This window comes from Podarcis bocagei (genome assembly GCF_964188305.1).
Source record: "Podarcis bocagei genome assembly, chromosome: 6".
Lineage (NCBI taxonomy): Eukaryota > Metazoa > Chordata > Lepidosauria > Squamata > Lacertidae > Podarcis > Podarcis bocagei.
The window spans coordinates 81,836,046-81,853,483 of NC_138130.1; the positions used below are offsets into that span (position 1 = coordinate 81,836,046).

The 17,438-nt window shown below is 43.5% G+C and overlaps 1 protein-coding gene across 2 annotated transcripts in view; it reads right to left on the reverse strand.

Annotated features, from left to right (window-relative positions):
- Positions 1–16,048, reverse strand: part of PAN3 (poly(A) specific ribonuclease subunit PAN3) — a 57,582-nt gene extending 41,534 nt beyond the window's left edge. For both annotated transcript variants that reach the window (XM_081197909.1, XM_081197908.1), the window contains exons 1-2: positions 15,592–16,048; positions 5,051–5,172 (exon numbers count right to left, since the gene is read on the reverse strand). In XM_081197909.1, coding sequence (XP_081054035.1) covers positions 5,051–5,172; positions 15,592–16,033 — 564 coding nt within the window. In that variant the 5' untranslated portion in view covers positions 16,034–16,048. The remainder of the gene's footprint in view (positions 1–5,050; positions 5,173–15,591) is intronic.
- Between the last annotated feature and the right edge of the window lie 1,390 nt (positions 16,049–17,438).

Consider the following 17,438-nt stretch of genomic DNA (forward strand, 5'->3'; position numbering starts at 1 on the left):
AGATGACAAAACAGAAGCTAAGGGAGAACAGGGTGATTACAGAGAAGCTTATATCTTTGCATCAGCCTTCACTGCTGAAAATGCTTGACTGATACCCATGCCTGAACCTATCTTTTCAGGGCTAACATCTGAAGAATTGAATCAAACAGAGGTGAAGTTCTACAGCTAACTGACAAATACTAAATGCATCACCAGACAGCTTTCATGAAGCATAAGGATATCAACAGTTACTAGCCGATGACTACTGTAGGTTCGATCTCCACTGTTGGAGGCATAATGTCAGTTGCTGAGAATCACAAGTGTGGAGAGAGTTGTTCTCCTCAGGTCCAGCTTTCAGACTTTCCACAGGCATCCACTTGGCCCCTGTGATAACAGGATGCTGGACTAGATGGGCTGCTGGGTCTGATCCAGCTCACTTTTCTAATGTTCATACACCCTACAGCTCAAGGACTCATCTATGTGAACATTGCTGATATCCTAACAAAAGTTCACAATGAGGCAGGAAAATCAACCTTCTTACTGGAAAACTGGGAAATGGCCATCATAAAGCAGCTAAAAAAACTGAGACAGGAGAAGTCAACACATTTCAGGACAGTTAGCTTAGATTCTAGGTAAATTGATAGAAAGCATTAAAGTAGAATTATTTCTCATAGAGAAGAACAACCCTTGTGAAAAAGAATAAGGGTGGTTTCAGCAAATATATGTTTTACCAACTACTTTTCTTGCAGAAGTTTACACACACATTCCAAAATATCAAACATTTTTTTGACATCTGCCTTGGTACCTTAGGGTACAGGGTGAGTAATGATGATGAGGATGTTTCAACTACTACAGTGGTGCCTCGCAAGACGAAAATAATCCGTTCTGAGAGTCTCTTCGTCTAGCGGTTTTTTCGTCTTGCAAAGCAAGCCCATTGACGGATTAGCGGATTAGCGCTATTAGCGGCTTAGCGGATAAGCGTCTTAGAAAAAGGGGGGGAGGAGGAAAAAAACCCCGCAGGAACTCGCAAGATATTTTCGTCTTGCGAAGCAAGCCCATAGGAGATTCGTTTTGCGAAGCACCTCCAAAACGGAAAACTCTTTCGTCTAGCGAGTTTTCCGTCTTGCGAGGCATTCGTCTTGCGGGGCACCACTGTACTACTGTACGATACTTCCTTATCCTGCTCACCCCACCTTGCATGCAGACTCAGGGTCTGAAAGTGCCTTCTTATGCAATAGGGCCAGGCTGCTATTCCATAACATCAGATTATTATTTGAAATGCAGACACTATCAGCAGTCATTAGGTGACCATAGAAAAAGGCATGTTACGGAACAAGCCATATTAGAGACATGAGATATGTCATGTGAAAATGAGATATGTCATATGAAAGAGCAAATTATTTCAAGGATGCAAATCTTTCTGGGGTTCACTCTTCGGTAGAGGAAAAAGTCATAATTTCTCCTATTCAGTATTATTAAGCAGTCAAATCTAAATAAAATTATTGCAAAGACTACTTAAAATTAAGACTTCTAAAATGCTTAAATCTTGGGAGTACAGTAGGCACTTGTAAAAACGTCAACTGACTTTGGGATGCATTATCCAGAAGTCTCAACGTGGCGTACAGTATGTCTCATTTTAGACTCTACAAAGCCCAAAAAAACTTGCAAAACCCACACAAGACCAACCCTCCCAGTATCTTTCAATTTCACACCTCAATTTCACACCCAAGCATATCCTACCTGCAGACTCTTTCATAGCACACCCAATATTTTGCTTCTCCGGAAACAGTGGCCTCTCTTTCCCCTGCGTTCTTAGCCTTGTATCCCTTAGTCCGAGAGGTGAATTCTTACTTTGCCACTCATTCTCAGAAACAGTAAGGTCTCACCTGGGAACATTGCCTGCCACTACCACATAAGTAGAACCCACTCTCACTATGGGTCATGGCTCTGCTGCTGTCTTTCTTCCCCTACCCACCATCCTGTAATCTATGACAGAAAACTCACACCAGTCCCTTTTCAGCTACAAAACAGTATTACCTATCAATTAAGTGGCCTTACACTCCCAAATAAGTCACCAAATGGTCAGTGTTATGGGCACATAAATCCAATATAAAACCTGCATTCCAACTGAGATCATCTAAAATTACTGCTACACACTACAGACTGCTTATGCCAATTCAACTAACGAAATTACTGACATTAGTACTGAATTGACAATCACCTACTTTATATTATCTTTCTATTCAAACACAGTAAGCTGTGATATCAGATTTCTAGCCCTCGCTGTATTTAACCATACAGGGCAAACAATCTAGGTAGAGAGTGAACAAATATTTTAGAGAACAAAATTCTGAAAATTCAGTCTGCACAGAAACATGAAATTAAGAACAAAATTACACAAAACACAATACATTTGCCCTGATGCAACCTTAATGCAAAGCAGATCCACCAAGTAGCAACAAGCAAGAAAGCATGAAGTAATTAGCCAATCAGCATACATTTGTCTCAGAAATCAGACCAATGGTGAATCTGCAACCTCACTGATGTTACTGGGTAGATCTATGAACCAACGTCAGAGCTAGTGACATAGTACACCCTAGAGACTTTATCACAGGTCTGTTAAAAAGCTGCGAGTCTCTGCTGCTAAAGGACAAATCTGTCTGAATAACAAGGCAAAAAGCTATCTGAATAAACCAAAGTCATATTGGGAATCTTTGTGTCAGCAACGTAACAACCTACTTTTCTCCTTATATTAGCAGAGGGAAGCAGTGATGTGATGGGAGGAAGAAATGGCTTTAGTTAAATGGATGATCTAAGATGATTTAGCCAGCCTCAGGATGTAGTGTGGTACCAGTTTTGTAACATCAAACTCCAAAAATTGTGTTTTTACTTGATGCAGTATATCCTTCTGTGTACTTTTTATGAACTGGCTCCCTATTCTAAATCCTCAATGCAACTGTATTTACCTCTCCTTTCAGAGGATTTCATGTCCTCTTCTTTAGGGTATGTCCGCACTGGCAGTCATCATTTCTCATTTCATTTTTATCTGTCACTGTCCTTTCACAAGTCTTTCCGCATTTCCTGTACACATGTACACCCAGCCCCTGGAAATGAAGGCTTTTGCGTGTGTGTGTGTGTGTGTGTGTGTGTGTGTGTGTGTGTTTTACAAGTTTTCAGGGATAAACACTGGAAATGCACAACTGCACGAGTGCACCTTCAAACCCACATGATCTTATTTGCGTGGATGGAAAACTAATGCTATTCTAGGCTGCATCATCAACAGAAGTATACTGTCCATGTCAAGGGAAGTAACAGTACCACTCTATTCTGCCTTGATCAGACCACACCTGGAATACTGTGTCCAATTCTGGGCACCTCAATTTAAGAAGAATATTGACAAGCAGGAACGGGTGCAGAGGAGGGCAATCAAGATGATCAAGGGTCTCGAAACCAAGCCTTATGAAGAATGTTTGAGGGAGCTGGGTATGTTTAGCCTGAGAAGAGATATGATAGTTATCTTCAAATATAAAGTGTTGTCATACGCCTGATGGAGCAAGCTTCTTTTCTCCTGCACTGGAGGGTAGGGTCTGAACCAATGGATTCAAGTTACAAGAAAGGAGATTCCAACTAAACACCAGGAAGAACTTTCAAACAGTAAGAGCTGTTCAACAGTGGAAGGGACTCCCCTTGGGAGGTTGTAGACTCTCCTTCCTTGGAGGTTTTTAAGCAGAGGTTGGATGGCCATCTGTCCTGGATGCTTTAGTTGAGATGCCTGCATTGCAGGGGGTTGGACTAGATGACCCTCAGGGTCCCTTCACAATTCTATGATAGGAGCAGGGAGAACTAAAAGCCAGGTTTAATAGTTTTTATTAAAAAATAGGTAAGTTTAACAAGCTGCTTGAAGGATGGGTGCAATGCCATAAATGCTTAGTTGGAATGTGTGTGGGGGTGTGTGTGTTATATGCAGGAAAAGGAAAATTTACAGAAAATGAGACGACAAAGGCTTTAGTCCAGACCAAACACACCCAAGCCCCCCACTGTTTAATTCCTTACAAGATTATGCACATGCTCACACATATATAAAAGTAATGTGAATACTGATAGATTCTGAGATGCAACATGAACTGTGCCTTCCCCTACCACAAATAAGTAGCAAATTGATATTTAAAACTGTTGATCTGGATAAACCCTTGCACTCCATCTCTTGCTGCCTCTCCAATGTTTGCAATATCTTAGAATGGATGGGTATAGCTAGAAGCAGTGTGAGCCAAGATAAGTGCCAACTCCCTTCAAAAAACAAAACTATCCAAAGCTGTAAAGACTCAAACCAGATGGTGCCTACATGATTACACAAAAAATTCTTACAGAAACTTATCTCTAACCACTAAACAGCAGACTGTCAAACGTCCAGCACTTATTATCCCTATGTACCACCAGACAACAAGACAATTTCTTTTTGGGAGGGATGTACTCCTAAGTTAGAGAACTAGCACTTTTGCAGATCTGCTCAAGGGCAGGAAAAAAAAGCCCAGACTGAACCAGATGGAAAGTGTGTGTATACAAGTGGTGCATCATCATTTGCACTCTGGGAAACAAATAAAACGGCCCCAAAACTAAGCAACCTACAAGGCCTTTTTCAATTACTATGTCTCCTTTCCCAACCCTCTGCATACAGAGTGATCAGAAACCAATATCTGGCTTGAGAATTCCCTCATTGGGCACTGTACTTCTCCCATCTCCTAAATGAAGGAGATTCCATGATGGAACTCACATAGGATCTCCTACTGGAGCCACTTCCTCTTACATGCACTTCCTCTTACATGCAGTTAGGGATAGGAGGGGAGATATTCTGCAAACTCAACATCTGCATTGGGCTCCTAGAAACACTGTGTTGATTCCTAGATTGGTTGGAAGAGTTGATTTACTGCTGCTCCATGTGAAGTAATAAAATACAGCAATCCAGAGAAATCTAAAATTAGCAGAAAACTGCTAGAAGTAAACTTATTTGCTGCAGAAATATTTTTAATCCTTGGTACATTTTAACCTAGCTGCTTACCAAATGAAATATTACCTGCATCATAGGATACTTTGCTTCAGCAGGACTTCCAAACCCATTAACTCCGATGAAGCTGGTGCTGAAGTAGGAGTCTGTAAGACTAGCTTCAGCCAGGGCACCTCCATCCATGCCTGCAACTAAGAAAAAGAATAATCATTTAAAACTATCAGCTTTGCTTCCCTGACCCCAGGAACGTAAGACGCAAAAAGGTTTTGCTTCTCAGAATCAGCCCTTTCCTTTAAAAAGTGACCCTAATGGTGCTGTGAAGCTTTTTTTTTTTTTGTAATGATCTCTATGTGATCTTTTATATGTGTAATGTAATGTTTTTACTTCTGCCTGCCTAAATACACACACACACACACACACACACACACACACACTTCTGTGAAACAGGAAGACGCTGCTGTGGTAGGTCACTAAATAAGGATGACTACTTTGCAATTTCTCACCAACTTGAGAGTGAAAAGCAGCCGTGCTGGGCAAGATACGAATGACAAAATGCCCTACCACAACAATAGTTATATGCACAGGTAACACTGTGCTGGGTTTTGTTTAGCAAAATGTTCAGCCTGAACATATGCCTCTTTCACACACACACACACACACACACACACACACACACACACACACCTCAGCACCAATATTGCTTTAACCAGGTGAAGGAAGGGAACACATGTGCAAACCTGCCGCCTCCATATCTCAGCCCTATGTGTAGTCCAGGGCTACTTGTCCCTACGGCAGCAGGGACAAGTAGAAATGAATAAGCAAAACAAGGGCTGGAAAACCATGCACCATGTAACTGGTGGTGCATATAAATTTAAGTAAAGGGTGAGAAATGTGTTTAAGGGGCTCAAGTAGAAATGCACTTTTTACCACGTATTGAAAAAGTAGAAATGTTAATTTTAACTACTAAGCACAGCAAATGAAAGTGAGAAAGAGCTAACGGCAGGATGTACAGAAGAGATAATGTTCAGGAAATACCTGCTACTGAAGGTACCTGCTGAAGTGCTGTTGAAGAAGTAGGTTTTAAAGAAAGAAAGGGAGACAGATGAGACAATGGAGCTTGTTTTGGAGTAGTACAGCAAAAGGCAACAGCAGGAGAAGGAAACAAAGAGCCTGTTCAGGTGTTATCCCAGTCTCACTCATCACCAAGATTCATTATCCTGGGTAAGGAGATCATGTGTTAAAATACCCATAGGCTCTGCCAATTGAGATACCAGTTTCTGGATGTGGGGGAGGAGTTATGGTGAGGACCATTTGAACCCATAACCTTCTCTTAATCTCATGACAAAGATGGCAGAACAACCTAACAGGCCCAAAGAGGGATTAAACAACAGATGTTATGTTCTTATTAAGAAGCCCTACTTGAATCTTTAGTTAATGAAATTGTTGGCTCCATCACTTTTAGTATAAGTGAAGTCTGTAACCGTCTAGATTGAAAAAAATTAATGTTCAGTTCTGTAGAAAGGTTACATCACACTTTTTTTAAAAAAAACTGAACCGGTAGAGCTGTGAAATCTAGTGAAAGTGCACCAGACACAATTTTCAGGGTTTTTTTTAACAGCAACTTAATATTTTCAGCACATCAGTTTTCAAGCTGAGTAGAGCATGAAAAAAAATTAACAAAATCTTGTTACTTGCAATCTGCGCTCAAAATCTGCATTAATAAATAGGAGAGCATATATAACTAGAGGAAATTGTTTTTAGTTTAGCAGGGACAGTGTTGGTTATGTGGAGCTTACGGCTGACCTATTTCTGCTAGAAACCTCAACCATATGTTTGTATCAAGAGCATTATTTGTGTTCCTCAGCACTGTACTAACTCACTACATTGAGCAAGAATGCTGCATCTTATGTTCTTTGCCCCACCAATATGACTGTGAAAACAAAGCTCTTCAATATATCTTATTTTACAAATAACCAGAGCCTGTGTTAGAGGACAGTTGACAATTATTGCTTTTAGATGCCTTAAATTAAAATCACTTCAACAGCATAAGGCATATATCAGTTATAGCCTTTTGAAAAAAGACAAACAATGGGGAAGCATTTTCTCCTAAATGCTAAACGATTGTGTATGTCACCCAATCCTAAAAGCACAAGACAACTAATATGCTTATACGGATAGGCAACTGAATATATAAAACAAAATAGGCAGTAATTTTAAGTAGCTTCCTATTGGCTTAGCTCCAGCCCCCTAGAAAATATACCGTATTTTTCGCCCTATTGGACGCTCCGGCCCATAGGACACACCTAGATTGGGGGGGGGGGGGAATAAAGCGGGAAAAATTTATTCCCCCCCCCCACAGGCGCGGATGCCAGAGCAATGCCGAAGGTGCGTGCAGCTTCGGCATTGCTCTGGGAGCTTGCGGGGCTGGGGGTGGGGGAAGCCCGAGCTTCCCCCAACCCCAGCCCCCAGAACAGGTCCCAGAGCGATGCCGAAGCTGCGCGCAGCTTCGGCATCGCTCTGGCTGCGCGCCCGGGAGCGCAAGCAGCTCTGCGCAACCTTTGGAGGGTTGCGCGGAGCTGCGCCGAGCCCGGGAGCGCAGAGCTTCCTGAAGCCTGTATTTGCCCCATAGGACGCACACACATTTCCCCTTCATTTTTGGAGGGGGAAAAGTGTGTCCTATAGGGCGAAAAATACGGTATTCTGCAGTTTTAAAAAAATCTGCAGACATTGGCTTTGGTGAAATGCTGGGGAAACAGTTCCATCATTGTGGGCAGCCACTGAGCAAGTCCTCTATGTGTCCTTACCATTCAAACATGGGTAACATATGGGAATGTTAAATGAGCAAGAGTGGTAAGTGCTATATATGAAACAAGATCAATCTATACTACCAGTAACCTGGAAAATGAATTTATCTAAAAGAAAGCTAGTAAACCTCCAAATGCTGAGAATTCTCATATTTTGGTAGTCAAAAGCCCACACCAACTGGCCTTAAGCCAGCGGTCTTGAGCTATTTCAGTCTTGGGACAAATGTAAGTTGGAATTCATTTCTATTTTTTTTTTTTTACAATAATGTATGTACATGTACATGCACATACCTTCTTTTCTGCTTCTTTTCATATCCTCCTCTGTCTCTCAGACAACTATGCATTCACCACTAGAACATCTATCTCAGACAGCAGAGTGGGGGTAAATTTTGAAGTTCAGGACCTCATTATGGCTAGCCCCCCAGTCGCACTCCCAAGGAGAGTCCAAAGAGCACAGGAAGCTGTGTTGTGCCGTTATTAAACTGGTTCCCAAATTCCACTCCCACATAGGCTTCTTGAAAATTGGTGGTGGTCTTGGAGGACCACTTAAAGGTTTTCTGCCTATTTTAGCAACTGTAATTCACCGTGCTAGATGCTTGAATTTTTAACTGTAATGTTACACACCCCAGATAATCTGAATAAAGCTCACTGACCACTACATTATTATATTACGCACCTAATTTCCTGGGAACCAAAGTAAACTAGGTAACTCAGCAATGCTTCTTTCTAACTGCATAGAGTCAACATGTTAAACCATTTAACTTTAACATAAAATATTCCACTAGCTGAAATGCAACCTTTAATTTTTAATTAGAAATGAAGACTATTTTGCAAAGAAGCATTGTCATTTAAATTACTGGTGTGAAGCATGAATCCTATCAAAGAAAAAGAAAGTAGTAAGCAGCCTATGATTATTTCCCTCATTCTCGAACTACCTCCAGACAAATGTCACAAAATTCCTAGACCCATTACAATCTCCTTCACTTGCCAAAGTAAGAAACGCCCCTTAATGACCCTGGCACTCCAGCAGATGACATCATTATTCCTGTTCTGAGAAGAGTACCAGAGCTGCATGCTCTTCCATTACATCACCAATTTTTACTCACTCCATAACCAGGTTCTGTGTCACAGTAACCCACCAACTGTACAGAAGAAATCTTTCATTTTTCTCCTTTAACACTCTAAGAAGTGCTTTGAAAGTCAAAATTAAATCATTCCTGGCTACTGGGAAGGTTTCACACTAAATAAAATTATACTGAAGGCAAAGAACACTAAGGGATACAAATAAGCCACTTTCTCAAAAAGTGTCATGAGTTGAAATCCAGGCATCCCCACACGTATGCAGGATCACTCGCATGCAACTGCTTATACGCACGGCATTGGGAAATAAATAGAGTAGTACCAGGAAAGAGCTGGAGAGCCCTCTTGGCTCATGAGGACGTCCAAAGAGGGCGTCAGTGAGGTTGGAGGCAGCCCCGAAGAGATCAGAGGCACAGTGGGGCTTTATTTTGGCTGCTTAGCCTCCCTGCCTAACAGCTGATGCATGGGTAGCGCAACAACATCCACAGCCACCTTTTTGCACGTCCTCCAGCCTTCCCCCAGAGGATTGGATTGGAGAGAGCTGTACAGTAGGGAAAAACTGGTGCTTATAGTCTTTTCAGAGGGTGCTCCCCATTTACGTGATTTTCCCTTTTGCGCGTTGGGGCCTGGAACGTAACCCCCACTTAAGTGGGGGAGTGTTGCCTGTATATATGCATCAGGGCTAAATACCTGTAACAGCAATTATTGGCCCGCTTATATCTGAAAGTCCCATGGAAGGCCTACTTGCCAGTAAAACATAGACAAGGCAGTGCAAGGAATTCATCTAAAGGTGTAAAGTGTTCAGTCCAATGCACATGTACTCGGAAGTATTACACAACTGCAGCGTGAGCCTCTCCCAAAACCAGCATTACTTACAGGTAGGTAGCCGTGTTGGTCTGCCATAGTCAAAATAAAAAAATTCCTTCCAGTAGCACCTTAAAGACCAACTAAGTTAGTTCTTGGTATGAGCTTTCGTGTATCTGAAGAAGTGTGCATGCACACGAAAGCTCATACCAAGAACTAACTTAGTTGGTCTTTAAGGTGCTACTGGAAGGAATTTTTTTATTTCAGCATTACTTAGTAACTGTAGGGTAGGGGTTTCTAAACTGTGGCACACAGATGAACAGTCAGTAAGCTTCATTCAGGTGGTCCAAGGCAGCAACTTCAGTGTCTAGCACAGCACATTACAATTGCTAAATAACAAGCAGAAAAAGCAGTACAAGACCACCCTTGACAATGTTTAAGTGGTTGGGGCGTTGGGGGTTTGTGAACCACTGCTGTAGGGAGCTAACAGTGAGGATTCAAATATAATACAGTGGAACCTCTACTCACGTACGGAATCCATTCCAGAGGTCCGTTTGTGAGTCGATTCGGGTCGCTGGTAGAAGCACCGTTCTGCGTGTGCGCATTTGGCGGCAGCGCCGTTCTGTGCATGTGCAGATGGCAGAAGCCGCTTCTGCACATGCACGAATCACAGCAAACCCGGTATTTACTTCCGGGTTTGCCACGGTCGCGAGTCAAATTGTTTGCGAGTAGGGGCGGTGGTAAGTCGAGGTTCTACTGTACAGATAAATTTGATTCTATATAACACATAAATATGTTACGAATTGATTTTTTTATGGATAGGTAAACTAAATGATACGGTGCTGCAGCAGTCATTCTGCACCATACACTGGAGATATGTTCCATATCTATATGCTTCTGTTCAGTTCGTTGGGGGGTAGGGGAGAGACCCACTTAGCAGCAACTAGGTCACAGTAGTTCTCAAGAATTCCAGCTGGAAAATGCCAGAAACATAAAAGCAGTTAGATCAATTTACTGTATTATTCTCACATCTGTACAAAGAGAGGTATAGGATGCTTTAAATTAACTGCATATAAATGAGTACAAATGATGTGGCTGTTAACTCCTTACCAATTTTAGTAGAAAGTGAAACACATAAGCTGGACTGACCCAAATACTCATCCATGCAGGATGAGTAATAAGTACTCTACTTCTTGCAGTGCTTTATCCAGTCAATGCCCTAGTATTTTAACAGGTGTGCTCTCTCTCTCTTACTGGTACTGAAGTAAAAACACAATATTTACCTCTCTAGCCAGTTTAAATTATCTCCTGTTCCCAGAAACCTTAAGTCTTCAATTATCTTTTGCAATCAGATATCTTAGTCAGCCCCATGAAAAATTTGAACTAACCTGTCTAAAGTATTATTATTGTCTTCACAGAGGAAGTCTACTCATCTACTCTAGTAGTTAATACAGCTGAAAACACTACCATCTGCCTACCAGTTTTAATTCTATCATCCCTTCTTCTGCTCCTCCCCATTTCCCCAACAAAACCAGGCAGTTTCTATTTATTTCCCTACATTAATACTGATTTTCTCTTAATGCAAATCTTCATATACATTCAAATTATAAGACCTCCCACTCTGAAAACTCAGGGGTACCTACAATCTATAGTCACTAGCATTGCTATCCATTAAATAAATCATACAGCATTTAGAGTAATTTAAATTATCATATTTTTCATTCATCATTGTATTATTTATTATTATTTATTAAATTTGTATACTGCCATTCATCTGAAGATCAAGAGCGGTTCACAACTTACTATTCAATATTTTCTTGTATTTAGGCCAAGTGACCAAATATGTAGCATACTGTACTTATACAGAAACTATACATCAATCACTAAAGTAATCACACTTGAACAGTCACACATACTTGGTATGGTACCTCTATCAGAAGTACAAAAACTGTACAATCATATGTGCGTTTATACAGAAGACCCAAACTTTCAATGTGACTTACTCCAGTGTAACTGCACATACGGTTGCAATCTTGAACATATAATATACATTCTCAAACTGCACCAGAGTAATCAAAATTATTGAATACCTTGCAGCTGTGATAAAACATGTTTTCATAAAGCAACAAAAATTAGTCTATTTTTAAATTACTTTTAATGAATGTGTCCTGCTTCCTTGTTTTTCCTTTGTACAAATCTAGTCTAATATATAAGCATTATATTAGATTCAGTAATTAAAAGCAATCAGTATCAAATGTTACACCTTCCAAAAAATTACTTCAAACATGCTACCATAGATTCCGGCGTATTAGGTGACTGGGCGTATTAGACGACCCCCCAAATTGGCAGCTGCAATTTGGGGGTTCGTCTTATAAGCCCAGTCTTATACGCTGGGCAGCAGCAGCGGGCGGTGGGCTCCGCTCTGGGAAAAAGCTTTCTCCCGGAGTGGAGCCCGCCGCCCATACCCAGCGTATAAGATGACCCCCGACTTTTTAACCTCTTTTCCGGGATTAAAAAGTCGTCTTATATACTGGAATCTACAGTACATAAGATTAGGTCTCAGTGAACCTCATTAAACAGATATTAATGTCCAGTCTGCACTTGAGCAACAGAAACTTTTATTCTTTCAGCATTAACCATGTTGATTTTTAAAAAATGTTATATACATTAAAACTAACCTTAAAGACACTAAATCATAAACAAACTGGTATGATACAGAACAGCTGCTTTTTAGGTGGCGTGCAAAAAATAATAATCAGGTTTTCTCTCCCTTGGCAACTATTTTAATAGGTGGTCTATAAATACACAGATGCGTCTTCTGAAATCATCCATTTAATTTGAATAATTGTACTGAATAATATAAACATAAAAAGCTAGAATTAATTTCATTCCAGATCCAGGTATTGTACTATTATTTTTAGGTGCATCAGAGCACTGTTTAATATTAATATTTTCTTAATTCAGCTCCAAAGTTCAAGCACTGCTTTTTTTTTGTTCTAAAAAACTGATTGGCACATTTCAAAGATGTTCTTTTGGGTTGCTGACACCTTGAAAGTAGTCCTGTAAAATATGTCTCTTTATAGCTGAGAGGCTATGATGCAGCTATCATGACAAGACCTCTTTTGAGCACAAGACATCTCAGCATCTCTGAAAAGACAGTGTAATGCAGTAACAACTGCTGCTGCAAATTTTGTAGGAATTCAGCACACAATTACGGATGTGAAATGTAATCTGCACAGAGCATTTGAATCACATGGCATAGGCTATAACATATAGAAAGCAATAGCTTCTCTTTAGTGGTCAGAGACTTGTTTGCAACAGCACAACACATGGTCAATTGCTGTCATGTGTGTTATCTATGCCCGGCAAAAAGATGGCAAGCGTTCTTGTTTCTAGGCTCTTGTGGCCTACCTAAGGCTGTAATCCAGAACCCTGGCTGACATTAGCATGGCTTAATGGTGCAAATGGAAATGCCTCTTTGTTGTGCAGCTTCCAGGCTGCTACAGTGAAGCAGCTTGGATCAAGCCCATTGCCATCAGATGACAGCAACAGGCCTGGCACAGGATCCAGTAGATCCTGTGGTGGCTTAGCCCTGCCTATCCCCCCAAATACCAGATTTCACAGGTTTCTACTGACTACCTCCATTTGGGTGGGTGCAACAGAGTACTAATTGCTGGAGGAGGTCACCAAAGATACCTCTGCCCCATCCAAACTTCCTCTAGGACAGCAGATCTGTAGATTATTGGAAACCTCTGGCTTTAGCTTACTAAAAACCAATACAATAAAATGCAACTAATTTTTCTTAAATTGTAACTCTCTTACTGTGTGGCTTATGTCCAATTAAGATAAACACTTTTGTATCCAATTTGCAGAATATCACCATGAAGACACCTGATGAGTGCAAACTAAAAACTTTATTATTTAGATGAAGTAACACAAACAAGTCAGCAGAATCTAATATGTAACTATGGGATAAAATGGGGCAGCAGACTAGAATGCATGAATGGTGCAATTCACATGACTACATTTTCCACAACACAATCCCATTCTGCAATCCCCTCAAGGCAGCAATCAATCAGTATTCAAACCCTAAAAAAGGAGTTCAAAGTCAGTTTAGCAGCCATACTACTATCCCATTTCCAGCAACCCAAGAAAAATCATCATTTTTAAAATGTTCAGAATTAGTCACTTGCATTATCTTAGTTGTTATCCTTACTACAACTTTGTAAGGTAGATCAGTATTACCATACATATTGCTGGTGAGACAACTGAGGCAGAGTGGCTTGCTTAAGGCCACCTGGTGAGTTCAATGGCAAAGGCAACACTCAAACCATGAACTTCATAGCTCAGTCTCTACACCAGCTCTCTAGATCAAGCTTCCTCAACCTCGGCCCTCCAGATATTTTGAGACTACAATTCCAATCATCCCTGACCACTGGTCCTGCTAGCTAGGGATCATGGGAGTTGTAGGCCAAAAACATCTGGAGGGCTGAGGTTGAGGAAGCCTGCTCTAGATCATACAAGCACTGGACTGATTCACAAACCTAGGTTCTCTGTGGGCTTCCACTGCAAGATGAATACACAAAGCCACTTTTCGGTGGGGAAAACATCCATGTAAAACTACCCATTTTAAAAATAAGCAACCATTCTAGCAATTGTAAGTAACTGCAGGTCATACCTGCAGTCTACCCTGCTTGAATTAGACAGGTACACTGCTAGTGACAGTCAAATATTTGCAGAGATTCTTTCCTTAGGAATGTTTCATCTTGAACATTTTACCAAAAAGGGAAATTTGTACCAGCTGCTTTTTGTTTAATGTGTGCATGAGAAAATGGGTACTAAAGAACTCTTGTTTTTATTTATTCCTCTGAAAATTTGAACCAGAACATTTTTATTTACCTTTTATTCATTTCTTCTAACAGTCTGCAGGTGATTGAGAGTTCACATTAAAACATTTGATCAAATCTAGAGCTGTAAGCACAAGTTGACACGAAGCGAGCACAGAAACCTACAGCTTTGTTGACAGGAAGAGCATGACAAGTCGTCAAGCCACACTTCAAAATATCTCCCAACAAGCTTTGTTGATTCATTTTTACATAGTGCTGACTGATTAGCAGCATCTTCCCATCAAATAACTTGAGGTGTTACGACAATGTTTGTTGCATCACATCTGGAACACTTGCAGAAGGAGCTAGCGGTGCTTTTGAGTGTGGCGGGGGAGCCAGGTCAAGTTCTCACAACTTATATTCTCAATCAGTACTCCACTCCATTGCAGCACAAAGAAAAGCACATTATAGAAGCCGGGGAAAACTGACAGACCAGGATTACTAACCCAAACCCAGGATACACTTGGTGGATTCCGAGCATATGGATGCTGCACTAAACTATCAATCCTGTCTGGATTTTGTGAACGGGCAAGAAATTGTGTCTCCCACAATCCTCCTTAGCAATTGGTTTTATTTTTAAGTCGTTCTCTCTATCATACACCCCACCAACATACTTAGTTCCAATCTCCTTACCATTATATATATCTCACCACACCTCTTTTTGCTACTTTTTCCCAAGAATCTGTGTGTGTGTATGTTTGTGCACATTATTTGTTATCAGGATTCACACGACCCTCCCTTACTCTACCTGCCATGCGGGCGAAGGAGCAGCATTAAAGAGCTTCGCCCTCTCCCGTTTTCAACACATTTTACCTCACACGTCGAAGGTTTGCAATCCCTCAGGGGAAGCAGGGAAACGGCCTCGGTGAGCCACCCTCCTAACGCCCACCTCTTCCCGAGCATCTCGACTGACACAGCCCTGGCTCCTCGGTGGGAAGGCCGTGGGGCCTGGGCCTGGGGCCAGAGACTCACCTGGAGCCTTTCCCGGTCCCTCCCTCACTCCCCACCTAGATGCTCCCCGTCGCCCCGCACTCACTGGCCAGCCGGGGCCCGTCCAGCCCCGCTCCGCCGTGGCCGCATCCTGCGCCTCCTCCCAAGAGCTCGGGGGGTTTCTTAGGCCCCGCCACGGGCGCCGCTGCCCCATGCCCGGAGTAGCCGCCGACGTGCCCGGGCGAGGCGGCCACGGCCGGGGCAGCGGGGCCCGGAGGGAGCCCGAGCGGGAGCCCGCCGAGGGCCACAGGGGGCGGAGGCCCAGGGCAGGCGGCCGAAGCTCCGCCGGGCTCCTCGTGCAGGAACTGGCACTCCTCGCCGTAGAAGCAGGTCTTGTCCTTCGCGTAGTAGCGGCAGAACTTCAGCTTCACCCCGACGGGAGCCGCCGCCGCCGCCGGCCCGGGGGGCGGCCCCACCGCCGCAGCCGCCACCGCCGCCGCGGCAGCCGCCACCACCGGGGAGGAGCAAGGGATCCCGCCACTGTTCATGGCGGCCGCTACAGCAGCGCGGGCAGGGCCGAGGCCGCCTCCGGTGGCACCGCCGCTGCCGGCCGCAGCACCATCGGGGGAGAGGCGGGCGGGCGGGCGGCGGCGGCAGCCCGGGTCCGGTCGCCGCTGTCACAGCCCCGAGTTCCGGCGTCGGCGGGGGAGCGTCGCAGGCGGGCAAGGGCGCGCAGAGAGGGCCGCGGGCGCTTCTCTCAAGTGGGTCGGGCGAGCCCGCCGAGGAGTCCGAGGCGAGGGATGGGCCCGCGGCGGACGCGGGAAGCTGGGCCCTCGGCCAGGCTGATTGATGGTCCGGCGGCGGCGGGGTTGTTTATTCCATTTTCCTCTTCCTGAGCTGCCTCCTCGGTGCGCCTGCGCCGCACAAGGGCCCGCTGGGTAATCCGGGCCTGGAGCAGGCGGAGGCGCGTGTGGAGGCCCAGCCCTTGCGAGGGAGGAGGCGGGGGAGAGAGAGAGGCAGAGGAGGTTTCTACCGTCACAAGCGGCGCTGCTCCCATTTCACGGCCTTCGAAGCCCGCTTTTTAAGATTTCTCACGGGCAGTGCTCCCGTTAGGGTCCTCAGAAGCTCTCCTCTGCCGTTTCTTTCGCCCAGGATAGCCAGACACTCGGCCGCCTCGGGACAAGCTCTTCGTGTTGAGCTGGGCTTTAGTCCGAGGGGAGGGAAGTGGCGGCCTCCCAGCTGTTGTCGGGCTGCAGGTCTCCTTCTCCCTAACTGTTGGGCGTGCTGGCTGCGGCTGGTGGTGGTGGGAGCTAGGAGTCCCCACGTTCCTCACCCCGGCTTTAATCTGTGAGCACGTGGGGCCCCCAGTTTTGCAGCAGCCACTGTTAGCGCTTGGCAAATGCGTCGACTTTGGTTGCTCTCATTTTCTTATTTTTCCAGTCTTTGTTCTCCACATCAGTTTGTGGTGTATGTGTGTATACATGCAGTTAAAAGTTATCACAATTAATTGGCATTTTAATGCGAATTTATCCTAATGGAGTTGTATTGTAATTTCCCCTAACACATAACACTTTTGCAAAGCACTTTCCCCTATTGCAATGCGCTTAGATTTCATTTTTAGTAATAAATGCGTTTTGATGCACAATTTATCATGGGTGTAGTCAGGATTTTTGTTAGGTGGGGTGGGGCAGAAACAACGTAATTGGTCAGTAGAGTACTGTATTTCTATTGTTTTACTTGATGGGGGGGGGCCGCAGCTGCCTCCTTGCTCCCCCCTTGACTACGCCCATGCACTTAGCCCAAGAATATACATGTTTTTAGCACATTTGTTGGCTGGAGAATTGCATTGCACAATTCATGGAAGAGTGAATTTTGGAAGTGCCGTTGATGAAAAGGTTCTAAATAAATCTCTGCAGGTTACAGCATAAGTAACTGGAGGGGAGGGCCTTATTC